Source organism: Protopterus annectens, chromosome 9.part0, assembly GCF_019279795.1.
Source record: "Protopterus annectens isolate FY-2018-M chromosome 9.part0, PAN1.0, whole genome shotgun sequence".
NCBI classification, from domain to species: Eukaryota; Metazoa; Chordata; order Ceratodontiformes; family Protopteridae; genus Protopterus; species Protopterus annectens.
The window spans coordinates 1,891,571,910-1,891,599,526 of NC_056743.1; the positions used below are offsets into that span (position 1 = coordinate 1,891,571,910).

The window sequence follows — 27,617 nt, forward strand, 5'->3', positions numbered from 1 at the left end:
GACACTGCAGCCAGTCCTGCAGGCTTCCACTATGTTTATCTTAGGGATACTGCAGCCAGTCATGCAGGATTCCTTTATGTTTGAGGGACACTGAAGCTAGTCCTGCATGCTTCCTTTTAGTTTATCTGAGGGACACTGAAACCAGTCCTGCAGGCTTCCTTTATGTTTATCTGAGGGACACTGCAGCCAGTTTTACAGGCTTTCTTTATGCTTTTCTGAGGACACTGCAGCCAGTCCTGGAGGCTTCCTTTATGTTTATGTGAGGGACACTGCAGGAGTCCTACAGGCTTCTTTTATATTTATCTGAGGGACACTGCAGCCTGTCCTGCATGCTTCCTTTGGGTTTGTCTGAGGGACACTGCAAGAGTCCTGCATGCTTCTTTTATGTTTGTCTGTGGGACATTGCAGCCATTCCTACAGGATTTCTTTATGTTTATCTGAGGGACACTGCAGGAGTCCTGAATACTTCCTTTTTGTTTATCTGAGGGACACTGCAGCCAGTCCTGCATGCTTCCTTTTTGTTTATCTCAGGGACACTTCAGCCAATCATGCAGGATTCCTTTATGTTTATCTGAGGGACACTGCAGCCAGTTCTGCATATTTCCTTTTATGTTTATCTGAGGGACACTGCAGCCAGTCCTGCAGGATTCCTTTATGTTTATCTGAGGGACACTGCAGCCAGTCCTGCAGGATTAATTTATGTTTATTTCAGGGACACTGCAGTCTGTCCTACAGGAATCCTTTATGTTTATCTGAGGGATACTGCAACCAGTCCTGCAGGCTTCCTTAAACTGTTTACTGCACTTGCTAGTTTAAGTTTTGCCTAAAAGTTAAACTACAGGCTAATACACTCAAGTGTACTAGCTTTTGATAGCATTTAGTCGAAAACCATAGCATTTATTGTGTTTTCTGCTTTTCTGTAAAAAAACTTGAAAAAAAAAAAAATATCCTTGTTTTCCATACTTTCCTAACTAGTGTTGCAGAGACCAGATTTTGCTGATCCCTGGGCTTTGTCTTGGTTCCTGTGTTTCTCCATTTTCCTTGTTTGGTCAGGGGGAAGTTTCTTTACTCACCAGTGAGAGTGGGGAGTACTGAGCTGCCTGTTTGTCCTTAGAGGAGTGGTTTAATGCAGTAACTTGTAGTCTATTGGCCATTTTGGGTCATTTCCTGTCTTTTCCAGCCCCCTGGTATAAAGCACATTTTGGCGGGCTTTTCCAGCTATTGAGAACTCAGCACAGCTCCTCGTGGTGGCCAGCAGTGTTCCTCTAGCAGCAGAGACCAGAAAAGACTACCTTTCCAGATTTTAAGTATTTTTCTTGGCTTTTTCGACTTTTTGTGCCTTTCGACTACTGTTTCTGCTTGTTTTATCAAAGTTTGCACTGTTTTTACTGTGTTTATAAGCTAAAACTGTTTACTGCACTTGCTAGTTTAAGTTTTGCCTAAAAGTTAAACTACAGGCTAATACACTCAAGTGTACTAGCTTTTGATAGCATTTAGTCGAAAATCATAGCATTTATTGCGTTTTCTGCTTTTCTGTAAAAAAACTTGAAAAAAAAAAAATATCCTTGTTTTCCATACTTTCCTAACTAGTGTTCCAGAGACCAGATTTTGCTGATCCCTGGGCTTTGTCTTGGTTCCTGTGTTTCTCCATTTTCTTTGTTTGGTCAGGGGGAAGTTTCTTTACTCACCAGTGAGAGTGGGGAGTACTGAGCTGCCTGTTTGTCCTTAGAGGAGTGGTTTAAGGCATTAACTTGTAGTCTATTGGCCATTTTGGGTCATTTCCTGTCTTTTCCAGCCCCCTGCTATAAAGCGAGTTTTAGCGCGCTTTAGCGCGATTTAGCATGGAGTTGCCACTGTTGCACACTAGGGCAGCGCCGGTTAAGCAGGTTTAAACTATTCGGGCTACCTAAAGTCCACTCTTCAAATTTTCCCTTAAAACTACCTTCCTCGAACTATACTACTGATCTAATCAGCGTATCCTATAACTAAAAAGATCATCTCTACTTGACTCCAAGTAGACTATTCTCTATCTGTTAAACCTAGCACTTGCTCCTACAGTACTTATTACCTTGATACGGCACTCTTATAGATAGCACCACAAAAAGGCAAAACCCCATTACTCGGTCACCCACGTCCCCCGGAATCTCTTTTAAAGTTTTTTTGTCTAGTCCATCTAGCATGTCGAGGGATCAGTTGCTAGTGTCCTCTCCTGCTCAGCTGGTGAACCTGGGAATATTGAGGCAATGTTACAATTGCCTCATGTACACAGACAACCCTCTCCTCCTCCCACAAAACACAAATACATGAGAGAGATGCAACTATACGGCCAAACTGGAGGCTGAGCTCTCTCAACATAGGACTGGCAAGACCAGTCAGGAGGAGAAGGTTACCACACACACTATAGACCCAGTCTCACATAGTACCATCACAACCTCAAATCATACACATAAACACACAAAGACATACTCGAGGCTCTGATCAAAAATCTACCAAAACAGCAGAGGCCACCAAAGCAGACACCCAAACAACCACCACCTCAGAACACAACACCTGCAACACATAGACCTCACAGTCAGAGTGTCAAACAGTCACAGCCCTTAAGGCCAAACACAATGCCAGACACACTAGTCATTGGTGACTCCATAGTCAGACACACTGACGTCCGCTCACCAGACTGAGTAAGGAGAAGGTCACAGTAAGCTGCCTGTCGGGCGCTAGAATCCGCCACATAACGCAAGCACTCAGGTCTCTCAACAGCAGGTACAAATACGACTCAGTCATTGTCCACGCTGGTGTAAACGACCTGAGACGTACCTCCTTGGACTACATGAAAAGAGACATTGAGGAGCTCTCTGATTATGTAGCCCAGGTAGGTATGACCCTGACCTTGAGCAGTATCCTACCTTCACCAAGAATGATGCCACAATACAGAGATAAGATGATCAGCTTTAACAATTGGCTTAAACTCTGGTGACATTCAAAGGGGATCCAATGTCTGTCTGCCTGGGATGACATGCTGGACAAGCCACGCTGCTTCGCAAGGGACGGCTTGCACCTGTCACCCCTGGGATTCCGGATATTGGCAAAGGCTCTTGCCACCCCCATAGTGCCTTTTTTAGGCAAGGCTCAAATTCTAAACCTACCACCCTAGAACACAAAAAAGGAAAAAAACTAAGGGTAATGCTGCTCAATGCCAGAAGTCTAAATCTCAAAATGCACGCACTTGAGGCCCTTCTCAGTATGGAGAACATCGATGTCTGTGCTGTGACAGAAACCTGGTTCAAGGCTCCTGAGAGCACCCCAGCACTATCAGGTTATACCTCATATCATGCGTTCCGGCCCCAAAATCCGGACAATACCAAGAAAGGAGGGGGGTATCCATATTCATCAAGGACACCCACACCTCAAGACTGGTGGCAACGCACGATGCATCGGAGACCATCCAGGTGCAATTAACCATAGGCAAGACTGCTCTGCAAATTGTAACTTGTTACAGGCCACCCTCACAAACTCAGGAACCTCACATGGCCTTCCTGAAAACACTAGAGGATAAATGTATCACCAAACACCATCATACTAGGTGACTTCAATTACCCTAATATAGACTGGGAACACTACTCAAGCCCAAACACCCTAGCCCAAAAGTTCCTGGAATTCATAAACTCAAATGCCATGGAACAACTAGTCACCATCCCCACAAGAGGAGAAAACATACTTGATCTCATCATCACGAACATGGGAGCACAATGTTCAACACCGGAAGTATACCCCTCACTGGTGAGATCAGATCACAAACTAATCTCGCTGGAGGTCCTCATCCCACCCCCACCTGAAATAAAAAAGACCACAGTAAAGAACTTCTCGAAAGCCGACTTCACACTTCTAAAGACTAGTGTGGTCTCCTTTAAAGCCCCTGAGCCGGTGGAAAACAGTACTCAAGCCGCTGAATCACTTACAAATGCCTTCTACCAGCACCTGCAGGACTGCATGGATAAGGCAATCCCAAGCAAAACAAAGACTCTTTGTACCAAAGGCAAGCGTCCAGTCTGGTGGACCCCAGCCATAAACAAACTCTACAACAAAAGGAGGAAGCTACTACAAGATAGAGCAAAGTCCTTAAAAGTTAAGACACCCTTGATCACTATAAGTAAAAAACTAAGATCTCTCATAAAATCATCCAAAGCAAATTTTGAGAGAAAAATAGCTAAAGACTCAAAAGACAATCATAAGGCCTTCTTTAGCTATGTCAGAAACCTGGGAGGAAACTCCCAGATATGCTCAGAACTAGTTCAAAATGATGTGAAGATTACTGATCCTACAGACATTGCCAACATACTGGCTGACAGGTTCAGTGCAAACTTCTCCCCCCCTCCCAAAAGGAGAGATATCTATACCAAGCGATTGCAGCCCCCCAAACATCTCCAACGCCCAAGTGAGAACTGCTCTCTCCAAAGCAAAAACACAGCATCCATGGGACCTGATGGTGTCCCCGGCTGTGTGCTCCACGAACTCAACAAGGAATTAAACCCACAGCTAGGACAGCTGTTTAATCATAGTCTTACCTCTGGATACGTACCCAGGGAGTGGCGCACTGCAACTGTGGTCCCACTTCACAAAGGCGGTGCCTCCATCGACCCTGGAAATTACCGGCCCATTAGCTTGACAAGCCTTATCTGCAAAGCCATGGAGAGGATCATAATGGACCTCATAAATAAAGACATAGGGAATTTGCAGACTTTGGATCCATCCCAGTTTGGCTTTGTCAAAGGCAGATCATGCCTTCTAAACTTGGTTGACTTTTTCGAAACAGTCACCAAAGCCATTGATGAGGGAAAGGCAGTCCATACAGCCTACCTCGATCTGGCGAAGGCCTTCGATACAATACCCCACTCGGGTATCATTGAAAAACTCATCAGCTTAAATGTTAACCATACATCACAAGATGGGTTGCAAACTGGCTGAGTGACAGAACCCACAGGGTCAGAGTTGCTGGCGCCATGTCAGACTCAAAGCCTGTCACAAGTGGTGTACCACAGGGCTCAGTCCTGGGCCCACTCTTGTTTGGCATCTACTTTTCCGAAGTACAAGCAAACACAGGAGGGTTATGGCTGACAAAGTTTGCAGATGACTGCAAACTGGCCATAGTAGAAAACACATCTGACACAGATATCCTTCAGAAGGGTCTCACAGAAACGGATAACTGGTGCCAGAGCCATGGCCTAAAGTTAAATGCCAAAAATGCATAGTCATACCCTTCGGGAAAAACAAGGTTACCCCTAGCTACCAAATAGGTGGCAATCCACTGAGCACAGAAGAAGTTATCAGGGACCTGGGGACCCAGGTTGATAGTAGTCTGTCATTCGACACCCATGTAGCTAAAGTAGTTAGGAAGACCTTCTACATTGCCCACCTTATCATGAAGGGATTCTCATCTAGATCAAGGGAGGTCATAGTCTCCCTATACTCATCACTCATCAGACCAATGATTGAGTACAATGCCCCATTCGGAATGTATCTGACCCGACACTTGCAGCAGCTGGAGAGGCCACAAAAGTTCCTCACCAAAAGGATAAAGGGTCTCAAACATCTGTCCTATGCTGCCCGACTGAAAGAACTCCAGCTCTATTCAGTCGCCACGCTTGCTCAGAGGTGACCTTTGCCTAACATATAAGGCCATGTCAAACCCAGATTTGATGAATATGCTTCACCTCAAAAAATCTAGATCCGTGAGAGCCACAATGGCGGGAGACTTAAACCTCGACACGGCTATTAATAGGACGTGCTGGAGGGATAGATTCATCACCCAAAGACTCCCTATGCTGTGGAACAAAATCCCGGTATATGTGAGGCAGAGCACCTCGCTAGCCTTGTTCAAGAGAAATCTTGACCAATGGATGGGAGATCGCAGATATACCCCAGGGATTACCTCAGTGTCACTGCTCGACAGAGGCACAGCAAAATAATGGGTATAGTTCCCCATACTAAAGGGGTGGCGCAAGCCACAAAACTATGGGCTAGGCTTGTAAATGCCCTCGGGCAGATAGCCTAGTATGAACCTATGAACCTATCTGAGGGACACTGCAGCCAGTCCTGCAGGATTTCTTTATGTTTATTTCAGGGACACTGCAGTCTGTCCTATAGGATTCCTTCATGTTTATCTGAGGGACATTGAAGCCAGTCTGGCAGGATTGTTTTATGTTTATCTGAGGGAGACTAAAACCAGTCCTGAAGACTTCCTTTATGTTTGTCTGAGGGGCACTTCAGCCTGTCCTGCAGGATCCATTTATGTTTATCAGAGGGACACTGCAGTCTGTCCTATACGATTCCTTTATGTTTATCTGAGGGACACTGCAGCCAGTCCTGCGGGATTGTTTTATGTTTATCTGAGGGACACTGAAACCAGTCCTGCAGACTTCCTTTATGTTTGTCTGAGGGACACTTCAGCCTGTCCTGCAGAATTCCTTTATGTTTATCAGAGGGACACTGCAGCCAGTCCTGCAGGATTCCTTTATGTTTATCTGAGGGACACTGCAGCCAGTCATGCAGGATTCCTTTATGTTTATCTGAGCGACACTGCAGCCAGTCCTGCAGGATTCCTTTATGTTTATCTGAGGGACACGGCAGCCAGTCCTGCAGGATTCCTTTATGTTTATCTGAGGGACACTGCAGCCAGTCCTGCAGGATTCCTTTATGTTTATCTGAGGGACACTGCAGCCAGTCCTGCAGAATTCCTTTATGTTTGTCTGAGGGACACTGCAGCCAGTCCTGCAGGATTCCTTTATGTTTATCTCAGGGACACTGCAGCCAGTTCTGCAGGATTCCTTTATTTTTTATCTTAGGGACACTGCAGGAGTCCTGCAGGCTTCCTTTATGTTTATCTGAGGGACACTGCAGGAGTCCTGCAGGCTTCCTTTATGTTTGTCTGAGGGACACTGCAGCCAGTCCTGCAGGATTCCTTTATGTTTATCTCAGGGACACTGCAGCCAGTCCTGCAGGATTCCTTTATGTTTATCTGAGGGACACTGCAGCCAGTCCTGCAGAATTCCTTTATGTTTGTCTGAGGGACACTGCAGCCAGTCCTGCAGGATTCCTTTATGTTTATCTTAGGGACACTGCAGCCAGTCCTGCAGAATTCCTTTATGTTTATCTTAGGGACACTGCAGCCAGTCCTGCAGGCTTCCATTATGTTTATCTGAGGGACACTGCAGCCAGTCCTGCAGGATTCCTTTATTTTTTATGTTAGGGACACTGCAGCCAGTCCTGCAGAATTCCTTTATGTTTGTCTGAGGGGCACTTCAGCCTGTCCTGCAGGATCCATTTATGTTTATCAGAGGGACACTGCAGTCTGTCCTATACGATTCCTTTATGTTTATCTGAGGGACACTGCAGCCAGTCCTGCGGGATTGTTTTATGTTTATCTGAGGGACACTGAAACCAGTCCTGCAGACTTCCTTTATGTTTGTCTGAGGGACACTTCAGCCTGTCCTGCAGAATTCCTTTATGTTTATCAGAGGGACACTGCAGCCAGTCCTGCAGGATTCCTTTATGTTTATCTGAGGGACACTGCAGCCAGTCCAGCAGGATTCCTTTATGTTTATCTGAGGGACACTGCAGCCAGTCCTGCAGAATTCCTTTATGTTTGTCTGAGGGACACTGCAGCCAGTCCTGCAGGATTCCTTTATGTTTATCTTAGGGACACTGCAGCCAGTCCTGCAGGATTCCTTTATGTTTATCTTAGGGACACTGCAGCCAGTCCTGCAGGCTTCCTTTATGTTTGTCTGAGGGACACTGCAGCCAGTCCTGCAGGATTCCATTATGTTTATCTTAGGGACACTGCAGCCAGTCTTGCAGGCTTCCTTTATGTTTGAGGGGGGCTGAAGCTAGTCCTGCATGCGTCCTTTTAGTTTATCTGAGGGGTACTGCAGCCATTCATGCAGGCTTCCTTCACTTTTATCTGAGGGACACTGCAACCAGTCCTGCAGGAATATTCTATGTTTATCTGAGGGACACTGTAGCCAGTCCTGCAGGCTTCCTTTATGTTTATCTGAGGGACACTACAGCCAGTTCTATAGGTTCCTTTATGCTTTTCTGAGGACACTGCAGCCAGTCCTGGAGGCTTCCTTTATGTTTATTTGAGGGACACTGCAGGAATCCTACAGGCTTCATTTATATTTATCTGAGGGACACTGTAGCCTGTCCTGCATGCTTTCCTTGGGTTTGTCTGAAGGACACTGCAAGAGTCCTGCATGCTTCTTTTATGTTTATCTGTGGGACATTGCAGCCATTCCTACAGGATTTATTTATGTTTATCTGAGGGACATTGCAGTAGTCCTGCATGCTTCCTTTTTGTTTATCTGAGGGACACCAAAGCCAGTCCTGCAGGCTTCCATTGAGTTTATCTGAAGGACACTGCAGCCAGTCCTACAGGATTTATTTATGTTTATTTGAGGGACACTGCAAGAGTCCTGAATAGTTCCTTTTTGTTTATCTGAGGGACACTGTAGCCAGTCCTGCATGCTTCCTTTTTGTTTATCTCAGGGACACTGCAGCCAGTCCTGCAGGATTCCTTTACATTTATCTGAGGGACACTGCAGCCAGTCCTGCATACTTCCTTTATGTGTAATTGAGGGACACTGCAGCCAGTCCTACAGGATTCCTTTATGTTTATCTGATGGACACTGCAGCCAGTCTTGAAGGATTCCTTGATGTTCATCTGAGGGATACTGCAGCCATTCCTGCAGGATTCCTTTATGTTTATCTCAGAGACACTGCAGCCAATCATGCAGGATTCCTTTATGTTTATCTGAGGGACACTGCAGCCAGTCCTACTGGCTTCCTTTATGTTTATCTGAGGGACACTGCAGCCAGTCCTGCAGGCTTCCTTTATGTTTATTTGAGGGACACTGCAGCCAGTCTTGCAGCCTTCCTTTATGTTTATCTGAGGGACACTGCAGCCAGTCCTACAGGCTTCCTTTATGTTTATCTGAGGGACACTGGAGCCAGTCCTGCAGGATTCTTTTGTTTATTTCAATGACACTGCAGTCTGTCCTACAGGAGTCCTTTATCTTAATCTGAGGGACACTGAAGCCAGTCCAGCAGGATTGTTTTATGTTTAACTGAGGGGCACTAAAACCAGTCCTGCAGACTTCCTTTATGTTTGTCTGAGGGACACTTCAGCCTGTCCTGCAGGATTCCTTTATGCTTATCAGAGGGACACTGCAGCCAGTCCTGCATGCTTCCTTTATGTGCAACTGAGGGGACACTGCAGCAAGTCCTACAGGATTCCTTTATGTTTATCTGAGGCACACTGCAGCCAGTCCTGCACAATTCCTTTATCTTTATTGGAGGAACACTGCAGCCAGTCCTGCAGGATTTTTTTATGTTTATCTGATGGACACTGCAGCCAGTCCTGCAGGATTCCTTTATGTTTATCTGAGGGACACTGCAGCCAGTCCTGCAGGATTCCTTTATGTTTATCAGAGGGACACTGCAGCCAGTCCTGAAGGCTTCCTTTATGTTTATCTGAGGGACACTGTAGCCAGTTCTGCATACTTCCTTTTATGTTTATCTGAGGGACACTGCAGTATGTCCTACAGGATTCCTTTATGTTTATCTGAGGGACACTGCAACCGGTCCAGCAGGATTGTTTTAAGTTTTATATGAGGGACACTGAAACCAGTCCTGCAGACTTCCTTTATGTTTGTCTGAGGGACACTTCAGCTTGTCCTGCAGGATTCCTTTATGTTTATCAGAGGGACACTGCAGCCAGTCCTGCAGGATTCCTTTATGTTTATATGAGGGACACTGCAGCCAGTCCTGCATACTTCCTTTTATGTTTATCTGAGGGACACTGCAGTATGTCCTACAGGATTCCTTTATGTTTATCTGAGGGACACTGCAACCGGTCCAGCAGGATTGTTTTAAGTTTTATATGAGGTACACTGAAACCAGTCCTGCAGACTTCCTTTATGTTTGTCTGAGGGACACTTCAGCCTGTCCTGCAGGATTCCTTTATGTTTATCAGAGGGACACTGCAGCCAGTCCTGCAGGATTCCTTTATGTTTATCTGAGGGACACTGCAGCCAGTCCTGCAGGATTCCTTTATGTTTATCTGAGGGACACTGCAGCCAGTCCTGCAGGCTTCCTTTATGTTTATCTGAGGGACACTGCAGCCAGTTCTGCAGGAATATTCTATGTTTATCTGAGTGACATGGTAGCCAGTCCTGCAGGCTTCCTTTATGTTTATCTGAGGGACACTGCAGCCAGTTCTACAGGCTTCTTTTATGCTTTCCTGAGGACACTGCAGCCATTCCTGCAGGCTTACTTTATGTTTATTTGAGGGACACTGCAGGAGTCCTACCGGCTTCCTTTATATTTATCTGAGGGACACTGCAGCCTGTCCTGCATGCTTCCTTTGTGTTTGTCTGAGGGACACTGCAAGAGTCCTGCATGCTTCTTTTATGTTTGTCTGTGGGACATTGCAGCCATTCCTACAGGATTTCTTTATGTTTATCTGAGGGACACTGCAGGAGTCCTCCATGCTTCCTTTTTGTTTATCTGAGGGACACCAAAGCCAATCCTACAGGCTTCCCTTGAGTTAATCTGAGGGACACTGCAGCCAGTCCTACAGGATTTCTTTATTCTTATCTGAGGGACACTGCAGGAGTCCTGAATACTTCATCTTTGTTTATCTGAGGGACACTGCAGCCAGTCCTGCATGCTTCCTTTTTGTTTATCTGAGGGACACTGCAGTCAGTCCTTCAGGATTCCTTTATGTTTATCTGAGAAACACTGCAGCCAGTCCTGCAGGATTCTTTTATCTTTATCGGAGGAACACTGCAGCCAGTCCTGCAGGATTCCTTTATGTTTATCTGAGGGACACTGCAGCCAGTCCTGCAGGATTCCTTTATGTTTATCTGAGCGACACTGCAGCCAGTCCTACAGGATTCCTTTATGTTTATCTGAGGGACACTGCAGCCAGTCCTACAAGATTCCTTTATGTTTATCTGAGGGACACTTCAGTCTGTCCGGCAGGATTCCTTTATATTTATCTGAGGGACACTGCAGCCAGTCCTGCAGGATTCTTTTATCTTTATTGGAGGAACACTGCAGCTAGTCCAGCAGGATTCCTTTCTATTTATCTAGGACACTGCAGACAGTCCTGCAGGCTTCCTTTATATTTATCTGAGGGACACTGCAGCCAGTCCTGCAGGCTTCCTTTATATTTATCTGAGGGACACTGCAGCCAGTCCTGCATGCTTCCTTTATGTGTAACTGAGGGACACTGCAGCCAGCCCTACAGGATTCCTTTATATTTATCTAGGACACTGCAGCCAGTCCTGCAGGCTTCCTTTATATTTATCTAGGACACTGCAGCCAGTCCTGCAGGCTTCCTTTATATTTATCTAGGACACTGCAGCCAGTCCTACAGGATTCCTTTATATTTATCTAGGACACTGCAGCCAGTCCTGCAGGCTTCCTTTATATTTATCTAGGACACTGCAGCCAGTCCTACAGGATTCCTTTATATTTATCTGAGGGACACTGCAGCCAGTCCTGCAGGCTTCCTTTATATTTATCTGAGGGACACTGCAGCCAGTCCTACAGGATTCCTTTATATTTATCTAGGACACTGCAGCCAGTCCTGCAGGCTTCCTTTACATTTATCTAGGACACTGCAGCCAGTCCTACAGGATTCCTTTATATTTATCTAGGACACTGCAGCCAGTCCTGCAGGCTTCCTTTATATTTATCTAGGACACTGCAGCCAGTCCTACAGGATTCCTTTATATTTATCTAGGACACTGCAGCCAGTCCTGCAGGCTTCCTTTACATTTATCTAGGACACTGCAGGACTATTTTTTTTATTTATTTGTTTTTTGTTGACTGTGTTAGTCCAACTGAGCCAACAGCCTGTTGTCACTGGAGAAAAGCTCCAAATGACAATGCCAAATAATATATTACATATTAAAATTGTAAATGCCTCAAATGATACATCAGATAATCATAGGGAGAAAACAACAAGATTAAAAATATACAGTTAAAATACATTGTGGTATAAAAATTTAGCATTGTAGATACAGTGCAAACTTACATAACATTGACCGAGAAAATATAAGAATGGTTACCCATTAAGATTAGTTTGAGGTTAACATTATTTATTTTGATGGTATCTACTGCAACATGGTGGGGAATGATTAAGGGGGCATTCATTTAGGCTCTTTACTGGCTTTTTTCCATTTCTTCCATTATTAGAAATTTTTAGTAACATGTTCTTACTATTTACACCTCCTTTTAAGTTTCCTCTCCTTACACTTGGGAGAGTGAGAGTCAAACCTTCTACCTTTTGTTATACAGCTGTACACTCCTCAAGGTTTGCACACTGTTTCCTAGAACGGAAAACCTCCTTCCGCCTCCTGTTTCCCAGACTTCTTTGATGTTATTGTAGTTTCTCAAATGCTTCAGCTTTTAGGGCCAATTACTAAAGTAGGCAACGCCTTATCTCTATAGCTTCCCAGGTTAATTTGCATAATTTGCAACCCTCAGCTAGCACCTGCTTTGGAAAATTTGCCTTTGGTGAAACTGGTCATTATTTTTGAGGTCTTTAAAGCAGGGCATTATTTTAAGTAAAGCTAGTGTTCTGTACATAATTACTGGTCCTATTTCAGATAGTTGAATCTCTAAGACCACAGGCAATTTTATTTCCATGGCCAATTACTAGAATATGTAGCACTCTGTGCCTCCAGATATGGAGGTTAATTCACAAATTTAGGAAACATGGGGCACTTGGACACACAGCCTTGGTGTTAGTTAATCTTGTATCTCCAGGATGAAATTGGTCTGTTTTATAAATTTAACACCATCACTCTGTTTAGTGTGACCCAGGAAAGCACACCTCCTGTGCAAATGCAGGTTCACCTAACCCCCAGTATTACAGAAATGCTGAAAAAAAGAATGAAGCATATTCAGTTATAAACACTCATATGCCTGGCTGCTATTATAACAGTAACCCACGGCTGGGTGTGGGTAATGCTGGATTTACCCACGGTTGGTATGGTTTGGTCATGAGGGAGAAAAACAAGTCAGTAAATCCAGCATTACTCACACCCAACTGTGGGTTATTGTTATTATATAATTAGATTATTTAAGAAAAAAAGTGAGTTACTTTTCTTAAATAATGTCCTTGTACAAGAGTGCTGTGCTGCTCTTCCACATTCTTCCCTGGTATCCTGTGGCTTTGCTACGCATGTGTATGGGACTTTCGTTCCCACATTTATGCAGTTACATCAGTGTTGTGTAAAGGAAGCGATGGAGAAAGGAAGATCACCATTGCTTTTTTTCTTTTTAACTAAAAAGAATGAAATCAGGAGACTTTCTATGTACTGGGGAGACAGGACAGAGAACATATAAGGAGAATCAGGTACATTTCTCTAATTTGCATAATGTACCTCATTATCCTTGTATCTTTCTCTGTCCCATCTGTCTTGCTCTTTTGAAGTTTCCAGTTTTTGAAAGTATGTTTTTTTAAATAAAAAAAGTAGAGTTTCCATAGCATTTTTTAACAGAAGAATGTCCGGGAGACTGGACTTTTTTCCATTTATATATGCTAGATTTACAATGGGTATATTGGTTGGGCTGACCAATCAGCGTGCTCATTTTTGAATGTTAATGACCAGCCATTGTATAATGGAACTTCTGGCATATAATCACAGATGTTAGGCTAAGTTCAGGCATAACAATATTAATTTCCCAGACAGTTACAAATACTAATAAATAATTACTTTTACAATAAGTGATAAAACTGACATGCACCCGATATCCACATGCATCAATCACAGCCATTTCACACACACTACTTTGAAAACACTGTACTCTTTATTTTGGTTCTGTGGTTTATAAGATTATCAGGCAAATTATTTAATTGAGTTCTACTGCATTATTCTGTATTAAAACCACCTTTTCTGCTCCTGCAGGCTATCATGGGACTTAGAAATGGAAAAAAGATTACAGTGATTCATCTTTGTTATCAAGTGATGAACCCCAATAAATGGACGTGTATTTATCTACATATCAGCTTAAGCTACAGACAGAAAATCTGACACAATGTATAACAAACTCTAATAAAAATTCATGGTGTCACTTACAATAATAGTCTGTTTATAGCTAGCTGCTAGTTGCACCTTACCTTTGCTTGGGTCATCTTGTTTTTCTTATTCAAGACAAAAACACCTTTATCCACAGCAACAAGTCCCACCCTGGCCCCCGGATCTCCAGTCACCTTCAGCTTTATTTGTTTTCCTGGCTCTTGAATTAGCTTGCCTCTGTCCTCAGCCGGTTTCACTTGTAGCTGTTTAAAAATAAACAGTTAACGATTTAACTACTTCAGCAAAAACATAACCTGCCGTTGACAGTGACCTGTTTTAGTGCTGACGAAAGAAGTAAAATAAGCCACAAATTGGTGTTGAAACTCCACAAAAGTACAATGTAGAATATGAAATAAAAACGAAAACATTGCTACAAAAATTAGCATATACCCTAGACACATCTCTAAAAATGTCCTTAAAGGACGGTTCCTTAGGATAATGAGATTGCACAGTGACGATCAACAACTTAAGGATGCGTTCAATAGTTTGAAACGTGATTTTCTGTGTTGAGGTTACAGTGAGCAAGAAATTGATGCATGTATAAATACTATAATGAAAGAGAGAAGTGGTAAAGGGAGATAGTTTTTCTCTGAAAGAGTTGTTTCACAAGGTGAACAAAGTACTGTAGTACTTGTAAGCACTATTAGATTTTCTTTAACTTATTCCAGTGATCTTAATCAGTTCTGTGAAATTATTAAGAAAAACTGGAATATTTTATATGCTAATGAAGACCTACGTGAACTTGTGGCTGAGAGACCTAGTTTTTCTTTTAAAAATAATTTGTCTCTAAGGAGACAGTTATGTTATAAAAGCAATAAGACTAAGGAAATGGTTGTCTCTCAAAGGCAAGGTACCTGTCCTTGCAGGCACTATTGTGCATGTAAATATATACACAATGGGTCTCATTTTATACATCCTGTTTTGGGGCATCACATTGAATTTTCATTTTATGCTAACTGTACTTCCAGAAATATAATTTATTACTTGTTATTGTAATTGATGTGCAGCCCATTATATAGGTAAAAATGAATTGATCCCTTAAGGAATGTGTTTTAGAACACTATAGGGACATAAAGAATAATAAAGCTACCAGTGCATTGGCTAAACATGTCCAGCATACTAACTTCAAACACACTTTTAAGTTTTTTTATTTTAGAGTTAGTCGATGTTGGCTTTGAGGGGGGTGATTTAAGAAATAGAACTGAGGAATGTGAGGAGAAATGGATACTGTTTTTTAAAGCAGATAACAGTTCATAGGTTGGTACTAGGCTATCGGCCCTAGAGCCTATACAAGCCTAGCCATAACAATTCCCTGGCTATTTCTTCCCGCAGTATTTACTTCCCTGGACCCCTGTCTAGCAGGGTGACTGACGTGATCACTGGGGTGAATTTTCTATCTCCCATCCAATCATCAAGGTTCCTTTTGAAGAGGGGCAAAGAGGGGATCTGCTTGACATGTATGGGCAGTCTATTCCAGAGTCTGGGGAGTCTCTGGGTCAGGAACCTATCCCTCCAGCATGTTTTGTTCATTGTGATGACAAGATTTAGATCCCTGGAGCATGTGTCTCTGAGGGATTGGAATTTCTTTAAGTGTAGCATGTCCAACAGCTCTGGGTTTGACATGGCCTTGTATGTTAAGCAGAGATCACCTTTGAGTAGACGATATGCGACAGAGTATAGGTGGGGTTTTTTTTAGATGGTCAGCATAGGGCATCTGCTTGGCCTGTGATTCTTTTAGTGAGGTATTTCTGCAGCTTTTCCAGTTGTTGCAGATGTCTTGAGAGGTACATACCAAATGGGTCATTGTATTCTATAATGGGTCTAATGAGGGATGAGTACAGTGGGACAATGACCTCCTTTTTTCTGGATGAAAAGCCCTTAGTGATGAGGTGTGCCACACAGAAGGATTTCCTGATTGTTGTGGTGATGTGGTTATCGAAGGTGAGAGCACTGTCCAACTGTGTCCCTAAGTCCTGGAATTAATGACACTGTATAACTTAAAGCTTTTTTGAGAGCAAGAACACTGAAACATTGGTGTACTGCATCTTTAAATGTTTAATTGTCAGTAATATGTCTATGATTTTCATTGGATATTGTGGGTTTAAATACTGTTGTATGTGTTCTACTTTTTGTCTGAAGAAGCGGTTTATTACCCTGAAAGCGCTAACTTTTATATTAAACATTTATTTTGAACTGTTGTGTCATGCTGTACTGTGCTGTGCTGAATCTCCACTTTGTTTTTATTTCATAACCTGTTTTAGTGTTGTTGGTAACCTGTCTTATCACTAACAGTTACCTGTCCTACTCTTGGCAGTTATTTAATCAACCTTTGACTGCTAACTGTCCTACTACTAACATTTACATAAAGGTAAATGTTAGTAGTAGGACAGTTAGCAGTCAAAGCTAACCAATCACCTGTTCTACTTCTTGCAGTTATTTATTTTATTTATTTTACATTTGTTGACTGGGCTATTCTAACTGGATATATGTCCATTTTCAGTAGAGGCCTGGGGAGAAAAGCTCCACATTAAAACAGATAAACACACAGAGTATTAAGAATTCAGTTACAGAACATTAAACTTCAGATACAGATAGGTTGCTAGATAAAAACAAGTGTTTAAGGTAATTTAGCAAACATTGATGGAACAGAAGAATAGAACAAAAATAAGATAAGATAATCCTTTGTTTGTTTTTTTTTTTTTTTTTTGTGAACACTGTGGGAAGAAAGTCTTCAGAAGGATATGGGAGATTCCCATCTCAAAGTTATAAATAAGGAACAGAAGAACACGGTAGTTAAAAACAGGATTGGGAGAGTAAGTGCAGGGAGAGAAACTCATCAAGCACCAGAAAGAGGTAAATTACATCTTTCTTAGGTGCAATAAGAGCAACCAGAAGGTAGAGGCCTTAAAGTGGTAATAAAGTGAGTAAGAAACCTGGGAAGATTGATTATGATGAAAATAGAGATAGTTTTAGTCAGGGTTTGAGATAGTTATGTACCCTGCTATAACAGTTTTGTGTCCTATCTGGGAATTTCCTGTTCTACCACTGAGTTACCTATGGTGCTTGTGGCAGTTACCTGTCCTAAAAGTAGCCTGTACTGCATCTGACAGTTACCTAGCCTAAACATTACCTTTACTGCTCCTGCAGTTACCTGTACTACTGCGGACCTGCCTCACCACTAACATTTACCTGGACTAATTCTGGCAGGTACCTGTCCTACCACTAACATTTACCTGTACTGTTCCCAGCAGTTATCTGTCCCACAACTAATAATTGCCTGTACTGTACTTGGCAGATACCTGTCCTACCACTAACAGTTACCTGTAATGGTCCTGGCAGTTACCTATCCTAAAAGTTACCTTTACTGCTCCTGGCAGTTTCCTCTACTACTGCAGGCCTGACTCACCACTAATATTTACCTGTATTCCTCCCGGCAGTTACCTGTTTTAGCACTAACAGTTACCCGAACTGCTCCTGACATGTGCTTGTCCTAAAAATGACCTCTACTGCTCTTGAAAGATACCTGTCCTAGCACTAACAGTTACCTGTTCTGCAACTAAGTGCTACCTGTACTGCTTCTGACAGTTACACTACTTATCACTAACAGTTGCCTTTTTTACTGTTAACAATCACGTCTTATTGCTGGCACCATGGCAACAGACACATTTATGTGCTGGTAGTGCATCAATGGGAAACAGTGTGTGTTTGGGGCCGGTTGTCTTGATATAGCACATAGCAGGATAACAAGCAGGAGGACAGAGCACCATGGGACCACATGATAAATAACTACAACAGCTGTATATCAGACATGACAATCTCAGGATAAGTTGCATCAGGCACTGAGATATTTACCTAATGAAGCATTGTCAGTAAAACACTTAGTACAGAGCACCAGAATATAGTATAAGTATGGACAAAAGGACAATGTATATTCACACATGTTTTGGCAGATGTAGTAGTACTGACAACAAAAGTAGCAGGTGTTGAAATGCACATTACTGAACTAGAAATACCTTTTATTTCTTAGTACACTATAGCCATAGGAGGAGAATTGTCAAGTGTGATGTAAGTGAGGATGTAGTGTACATTACAACAGATTAATGAGTAACATAATGTGATACAAGTGTGATAGACACAGGAATGTAGTGTACATTACAACAGATTAACAAGTGACATAATGTGGCACAAGTGTGATGGACATTGGGATGTACTGTGCATTACAATAGATTAGTAAGTGATATAATGTGACACAAGTGTGATGTACGTGGGGATGTAGTGTACATTACAACAGACTGGGTGACATAATGTAACACAAGTGTGATAGATGTGGTGTACATTACAACAGATTAACAAGTGAATAAAGTGGTACAAGTGTGATGGACACAGGAATGTACTGTGCATTACAACAGGTTAATGAATGATATAATGTAACAGAAGTGTGATAGAGATGGGAATGTAGTGTACATTACAACAGATTAACAAGTGACATAATGTGACACAAGTGTGATGTACGTGGGGATGTAGTGTACATTACAACAGACTGGGTGACATAATGTGACACAAGTGTGATAGAAACAGGAATGTAGTGTACATTACAACAGATTAACAAGTGACATAATGTGGCACAAGTGTGATGGACACGGGGATGTAGTGCACATTACAGCAGATTAACAAATGACATAATGTGACATAAGTGTGATGTACATGGGGGTGTAGTGCACATTACAGCAGATTAACAAATGACATAATGTGACATAAGTGTGATGTACATGGGGGTGTAGTGCACTTTACAGCAGATTAACAAGTGATATAATGTGACATAAGTGTGATGTACATGGGGATGTAGTACACTTTACAGCAGATTAACAAGTGACATAATGTGACACAAGTGTGATGTATGTGGAGCTGTAGTGTGCATTACAACAGATTAACAAGTGACATAATGTGACACAGGTGTGATGCATGTGGAGCTGTAGTGTGCATTACAACAGATTAACAAGTGACATAGTGTGACACAAGTGTGATGTATGTGGAGCTGTAGTGTGCATTACAACAGATTAACAAGTGACATAATGTGACACAAGTGTGATGCATGTGGAGCTGTAGTGTGCATTACAACAGATTAACAAGTGACATAATGTGACACAAGTGTGATGTATGTGGAGCTGTAGTGTGCATTACAACAGATTAACAAGTGACATAATGTGACATATGTGTGATGCACATGGGGATGTAGTGTACATTACAACAGATTAGCAAGTGACATAATTTGACACGTGTGATGCACATGGAGATGTAGTAGTGTGCATTACAACAGATTAGCAAGTGACATAATGTGACACAAGTGTGATGCACATGGGGATGTGGTGTACATTATAGCAGATTAACAAGTGACATAATGTGACACATGTGTGATGGACATGAAGATGTAGTGTACATTACAGCAGATTGACAAGTGACATAATGTGACATGAGTGTGACATACACAGGGATGTACTGTACATTACAGCAGATTAACAAGTGACATAATGTGACACAGCATCAAATGATTCCAAAAGAAAAAATAAATCACAGTAGTTGCACAGAAAATAAAAGCTCCATGTTGCATGAATTGATTGGCAAATGACACAAGAGGATGACAAATGTAGTGGGAGAAGAAGGGCCCACAATAAGTGTATACTGTGCACATACCATCAGATGTCTGCAGAAGCAGACAAATACTGACGGGTATCACACAGTAGAAGCGGTCAACATTGCAGGACATACAGCACTTGGGAATTACCAACCTATTTGCAGGAAAACATCTAATACAAAGATTGGTCCATTAATTGGTAATACACCAGTAGAAGTGGTGGTGGCAGATGGGTGGTACATGTCTGAGTCAATGTCAAGGTACAGTGATGTATGACACTGCTTTGTTTTTATGGAATAAGCCTGTTCTTACATAATCCCCATAAAGCATCTGCAATGAGGTGGCATCACACAGAAGGTTGAAGATCAGCTACTTTCCAGGATAATTATTTATCCACTTTTATTACTTTTCTCAGCATAATTTGTATCTTCTGTTATCTTAATTTGTTTTAGTATATAAACTTCCATTGGTTGCATTATACTATTGCTTATATTTGTTTTTTTTTTGCTTGTATTGTACTATTGCTTGTATTGTACTATTACTTGTATTGCATTATTGCTTGTATTTTTGTATTGTACTATTGTGGAGCTTTTCTCCCTGGGTCTCTGCTGAAAATGGGCCCCTGGCACAGTCGAACACTACCCGGTTAACAAATGTAATAAATAAATAAATAAATAAATAAATATACCACAGTCGTACAATGTCACAAAATTATAGTATAGTCATGATGCAATGGTGAAGAGCATAGGGACAGTGTATAGAGTGCACTGAAACACAAATGTTGTGTTGGTTATTGGCAACGACTATGCAGTTACAGCTGCAGATGGTAAGCCATAACTCATATAAAGAGCTACAGGAGCTCTAGATTGCTAATTGCTTGTACAGGGCATCCCTCTGTTGCACCTAATGTCTTCCTGATGGTGTTAAGCCCTGTACAATTGCCTCCCTGAGTCTGTCAATGCAGTTCAGCGTACCTTTGAGATTTGGCATAATGGTTAAAGTGTTTACCTCACAGACAAAAGGCACAGGTTTTGATTCTCACCTCTGAGGGGAATTGCATAAGCTTAAAATGGCCCACAAGGCAGCTAGTCAAGTACTTACCTATGGACCTATAAAGACCAAGAGTAACTGATGGAGAACAGTAGTTGTGGGCCTACATGGTGCATGTAGCCAGCATGGTTACCTCTCCACATTACTTTAATGACAGAAGAATATCCACACTACTTTGAAGACAGAGGAATGATTCACATTTCACTCATGTACAAACCAGGGACAGAGGATCGATTCACATTTCACTCATGTACAGACCGGGGACAGAGGAACGATTCACATTTCACTCATGTACAGACCAGGGAGAGAGGAATGATTCACATTTTGCTCATGTACAGACCAGGAACAGAGGAATAATTCACATTTCACTCATGTACAGACCGGGGACAGAGGAACGATTCACATTTCACTCATACAGACCAGGGACAGAGGAATGATTCACATTTCACTCATGTACAGACCAGGGACAGAGGAACGATTCACATGTCACTCCTGTACAGACCAGGGACAGAGGAACAATTTACATTTCACTCATGTACAGACCAGGGAGAGAGGAATGATTCACATTTCACTCATGTACAGACCAGGGAGAGAGGAATGATTCACATTTCGCTCATGTACAGACCAGGGACAGAGGAATAATTCACATTTCACTTATGTACAGACCGGGGACAGAGGAACGATTCACATTTCACTCATGTACAGACCAGGGACAGAGGAACGATTCACATTTCACTCATGTACAGACCAGGGACAGAGGAATAATTCACATTTCACTCATGTACAGACCAGGGACAGAGGAACAATTCACATTTCAGTCATGTACAGACCAGGGACAGAGGAATGATTCACATTTCAGTCATGTATAGACCAGGGACAGAGGAATGATTCACATTTTGCTCATGTACAAACCAGGAGTTGCAGGAAACAGTGGTGGTGTATGTTGTGCACATGGCACATGCGTGTTATATACCTTCTCAGTTTCCTATAAACATATTGTCATTAAACCCCTCATATACTAGTATTGCGTCATAGGTTCATAGGTTCATAGGGTAGTACTAAGCTAACTGCCCTTGCAAGCCATTTTAAGCCTAGCCAATTATCCCTTGTGAGACTCGAACCCTGCACCTTATGTTTGTAAGGCAAACACTTTAACCATTAGGCCACCCTCCCACAAACAACATTCACATAAGGCATCATACACTTGTCCCAGATGGAACAAACACTCATATTTACTAGCAGATGGAAAAGCTCAAAATCCACCATGATATACTGTGGTGTCAAAGTATGACTACACCCCTCAGGAACAGCAATAAGCGAGAAAGCATGCTCTCAAACCCATCTTGATTTTTGGTAGTCATCAAACAATATAACAATGGTACTAACCTGACATTTTGCTGACTACTTTTCCTTGAATTGCATACAGTTACCTGCATACAGTGGTGTTTGTGAGGAATGTTCCCTCCATTAGCCATACAGTACTTGTGGCTAAGTTTGCAGTATTATGCTGAGTGGTTATCATACACAGGTGATAGTAATCACCATCAAATCCACCTTGCCTCAGTATGCATTTCTCATTTTGTAATGGTATATCCACCATAATGTCTGTGATTCTGGTAAATGTTCTTCCCTCTCTTGGCTACCCTTTTCTGAGTGTGTATCTACTCATCTGCTGGAGTGCTCTTTTTCTTAACATTTTGCTGGATGTTGACCTCCTATTCTGATACACACATCTCTCCACTATTACAGCTGGGATATCCCTGTAAGCTCCCTTACTGAATGTGTGATCCTTACAGAAGACCCCTCCTCTGACCATGGATGATAGTGATGAGCGGCACCGCTGACAAGCTCTCCTCCTGCTGCTGTCTCCATGGTTACAGATCTATTCTTACAACTGGATGGCCTCGAAGTGGTACACCCCCAGTGTGTTCTCCTATTTTGTTGACATTGCTGCTGATGCATATAACATTAAAACCTTATTTTAGGCTTGCTTCTCTGGTTTATTGTGTACGGTAAATTGTCCCAAGCTGTCAGAGTATACCAGTAATATCGGTCATGTTATGAAACCTTTTAAAAATCTGCTCATTCTGTATCCATGGTGTTTAGACTATTGTAACAAATGTAGGACTCACTTTGTCTACAGAGGGCATTGCACCTACTCATCAGCTGCTAGGCTGATAAAGGAAGAGAGAGGGTGCCTCCCAGCTAACAGCTTAGTAGTTGAAGAAGTTATATGATTGGATAAAGGAAGAGGGAGGGTGCCTCCCAGCTAACAGCTTAGTAGTTGAAGAAGTTATATGATTGGATAAAGGAAGAGGGAGGGTGCCTCCCAGCTAACAGCTTAGTAGTTGAAGAAGTTATATGATTGGCTAATATATCATTGCCTATCTAAGCATCCAAGGATGTTATATTTCAGGAAAATATTTTTGTAGTAACTGCAGCTTTGCTACGCATACTTTGTGTAATCATAGTAAAAGCTTTAGACAAGTACAGTATGTCTCTGTATTAACATTTCTGGAGTGGTGGTATTATTCTAACCTTTTAAATTCCATTAATAAGCAAATTTCCTTTATCTGTACTAAAATGCAGGATGTATCAAATAAATGACAATCATTAAATGTATCTTAGGTAGGGAAATTACATTTCTTTAAACTAGATATCTTTCATTACAGGATGTTTTTTTAATAAAAAAATGAATGAAGTTTACCAAATGACAGCAGATATGTAAAGATTAGAACAATTTGGTGGATATTCCTTTGTGGGGGGGGGGGTCATGGGGGGATTTCCACATAATGTCACTGATGAGTATTCTAGGCCTGACTAATAAGTGAGAGTTAAAATGTTTGATTCAGAGCTATACTTTATCAGGTTTTGATTAATTATTATGATTTAAGTTCAAGAAAATTTATCAGAAAAGCTATTCAACTATATTGGTCAATTAATATACTCATGTGATACGAAAGATGCAGTGTTAAATAAATTGCATATCAATGAAAAATACACATAGTGTTACATTTATTCTTTTCTCTTTCAGAAAATCTTCTTTAATCTGGACTGCCATCTTCTGTTAGATAGCAAGAAACAAAAATACGAGAGTAAATCCTGATTGTCTATCTTTCAGTGGACTGTTACTATTATGTAGAGCAGTCCAACCCAAATGAGGCAGCAAAGACAACCACAGGCTTGAAAAAACCCCAGAACTCACTTCGTAAAAAGCAAACACATTTAATTGTGCACAGTAGATAAGCTCTTTCACATTCCGCTTCATCAGACCTTCAAAAGCACATATCCAAGGTCATTACTTAAATACCCACAACTAACAAAGCAATTACAATTAAATCCAATACTGTTTAAAGAGACAGGTACATATTCAAGCATATTACATTTTACTATCTAACTATAATTCATCTTACAAAACTAACAGTCAATACAATTAGCAATTAATGAAGCTGCTAAATACAAAACCAGAAACATATAAACATGAAACTAAAGGCAATACAAATTGAGAATGGACTCGAGTAGAGGTGATGTTTCAGTGGACCACACCATTAATCACCATGAAGGTTCTGTGGTCACCATTGTCCAGCCGACGTTGATGACAATGGGAAGCTCAGATAAAGCTAGTTTGAGCTCACAGACTGTTTGCGATCGGTTGGACAGAGTGATTGATGTGACCAGTGACTTAGACCCTGTTGGGTCAATTGATGTACATCCTAAAGTGCCTTTCACGGTTTCGGCAGGGGCCTCCCCACACATGTGGGTTTTCACCAACTCCCTCTACCGATCTTGGTGGAGAGAGGGGGAGCAAGGAGGAGGACCCGATCCATCAGTTGGGGCAGACAAAAATGCAAATATTCAATGGACAGGCAGTCGAATCGATCATTGAAGAAAATGTGGAGTCAAACTGGGAATGCTTAGTTTAGAACATTTCCAAACATGCTTTGAGTATTGATAAATTGAATGTCTTGAATAAGGGATTGAACTTTATTCCCTCTGCTCACAATGATTTAACTGACATTTTAACTGATATTAAATTGTTCAGTAGGAATGTCATGTTGAGACTTGAGTTTGGCAACAATGATGCAGGTCCAGTTAATTGGTGTAGGAAACCTAGTTGTTTCACTCCAGTTAACCATCCCTTGGTGGAAGCTTTTTATAAATTGGTTGAGGATGAGGTCTATAGACAGTTTGATGGTATGGATCGACATTATAGTAATAGTTGGTCTAATTTAACCCGTAAGGAACTGGGTGCTCTGAAGAGATTACAGAATGATGCTACAATCGTTGTTAGACCTGCCGACAAGGGTGGGATGGTGGTAGTGTTGGACAAGGAAGGTTATAAGAGATCTATGGACAGAATGCTTGCTGATGCCAAGTTTTACAGGGTTATCAGCCAAGAAGAGATCTATGCCATTGAGGCTAGTATCAATAGCATGTTGACTGACTTAGTGAAGAGTCACATTATTACTGATAAAATGTTCACATTTTTTGAGGTTGAACATCCTATGATACCAGCCATTCAAAGACTCCCTAAGATTCACAAGGATGGTAGGGACCCCCCAATGAGACCCATTGTGTCAGGCATGGGGTGGTGTACTGAATCCTTTTCCATTTATATAGAGAAATTTATTAGGCCTATATTGGATTTGAATCAAGTAGTATTGAAAGACACTAAGCATTTTCTTTCAGATTTTCACAACGTTGTTAAAGGTTTTTCAACTGACTTGAATGATTTCTTCTTTATAACCTTGGAAGTTCAGTCCCTTTTCACTGTGATCCCGAATGGACCAGGTGTTTTGTGTGTTAAATAATATCTCACTAGACACAGTGGCTATGATGAAAGGAAGGTAGACCTAATATGTCTTTTCCTGGAAGTGGTGTTAGAAAATGATATCTTCCTCTTTGACGATAAAGTTTACTTGCAACTTGATGGCGTGGCTATGGGCACATCTCGTGCCAATAGCTATGCCAACATGTGCCTGGCATCATGGGAAGAAGATGTGTTGTTTCCATTAGAGGACTTCAGGAAGTTCATTCCATTCTATCGCTGCTTTGTGGATGACATTTTTTTTGTGTGGGTAGGGGATATGGCTCAGCTTGAAAGTTTTGTCTCCAGGATGAACAATCTTATGGATTATTTTAGGTTTACTATGAGCTTTTCTAGGAGCAAGATAGAATATTTGGATTTGTATGTTGAGAGGATGAGTGATGGCAGTTTTAATACAGGGGTTCACAAGAAGAGTTGTCATAGGAACACCTACCTTCATAGATGGAGCATGCACCCTAACCACATTTTTAAGAACATTGTTAGAGGTCAGGGGATGCGGGTATCATGCTTGAATGCATCAGATATGGGATATGAGGTTGAGATGAACATTCCTAGAGAGAGGTTTTCGATGAGAGGTTATAAAAATGATGAGATTGATGAGGGACTGCAAGGGATGGATTTGTTGAGGCAAGGATGAGCGAGACCATATTTTTCTGATTACCAGGAAGAACATCTTTCTCAAGCACCTGTGCGTGGTGGCTCAGAAGTTAGAGTACCCATGTTTTTTACTAAAGACAATAATATGATTTATGACATTCTTGATAGACACTGGGGCATTTTACTGACTAATCCTGATATCAGGGAGGTTGTAGGAGATAAGGCAAGGTTCAGATATAAAAACAAATTGAACCTCAGAAGAATGTTATGTCAACCATTTGACAAGCATGCATCCATTGATGATGAGAGTTTGGGTACTGTACTATGTGGTCAGTGTAATTTTTGTGAGTGTATAGAAACAAGTGAGTATGTGTTCTCTTGTTTGGCCAGTTGTACGACTTCTAATGTGGTCTATCTTGTGGTCTGTATAACCTGCAGCTCTTTCTATGTTGGTAAGATGAACAGGATGTTCAAGAATAGGATTAGGGAACATCTATATGCCATCAGGGTACAATCCTCTAATAATGCTTTAGCTAAACATGTTTTGGCTGCAGGTCCAGATCATTATTTTAAATTTATGGTCATTGACACTATCACTCCCATTGCCCGTGGAGGTGACATCAGGAATGGCACTGAGAAAAGGCAGATGAAGTGGATTCTGAGGTTTAGAGCTGACCAAGGGAGAGGCCTTAATGAGAGGGTATCATTGAAGCCTGTACTCAGATCTAGAGTGCTGAAAGTGTCTTAGCCCCTTTGGGGTTTAGATTATTTTAATCTCACTATGATGTTATATTTTAGAATTGCTGCTATTTTATATTGTTTTTACCTTTAGTTTCATGTTTATATGTTTCTAGTTTTGTATTTAGCAGCTTCATTAATTGCTAATTTTATTGACTGTTAGTTTTGTAAGATGAATTATAGTTAGATAGCAAAATGTAATATGCTTGAATATGTACCTGTCTCTTTAAACAGTATTGGCTTTAATTGTAATTGCTTTGTTAGTTGTGGGTATTTAAGTAATGACCTTGGATATGTGCTTTTGAAGGTCTGATGAAGCGGAATGTGAAAGTGCTTACCTACTGTGCACAATTAAATTTGTTTGCTTTTTATAAAGTGAGTTCTGGGGATTTTTCAAGCCTGTGGTTGTCTTTGCTGCCTCATTTGGTTTGGACTGCTCTACATATTTTGCTTTGGCAGCAAGACTCTTATCCTGTGGGGTGTTGCATTTCTTGTTGGTTGTATTACTATTATGTGCTGTAATGCATTTGTTCTCTTTCAGATTGTGTAAGACTTCCTGCTTGGGCCCATCCAGCCTTCATACTTCATTCATGACACTCTGTGCTTCAACTGTCTTTAACATTCCAAA

General features: G+C 41.6%; 1 protein-coding gene across 1 annotated transcript in view; it reads right to left on the reverse strand.

The window, feature by feature from the left end:
* The window catches only part of LOC122812307 (complement C3-like), a 2,177,376-nt gene that overhangs the window by 1,366,051 nt on the left and 783,708 nt on the right, over positions 1-27,617 (reverse strand). Inside the window, exon 14 of the mRNA XM_044084710.1 lies at positions 14,186-14,347. Within this exon, the coding sequence (XP_043940645.1) occupies positions 14,186-14,347 (162 nt within the window). The remainder of the gene's footprint in view (positions 1-14,185; positions 14,348-27,617) is intronic.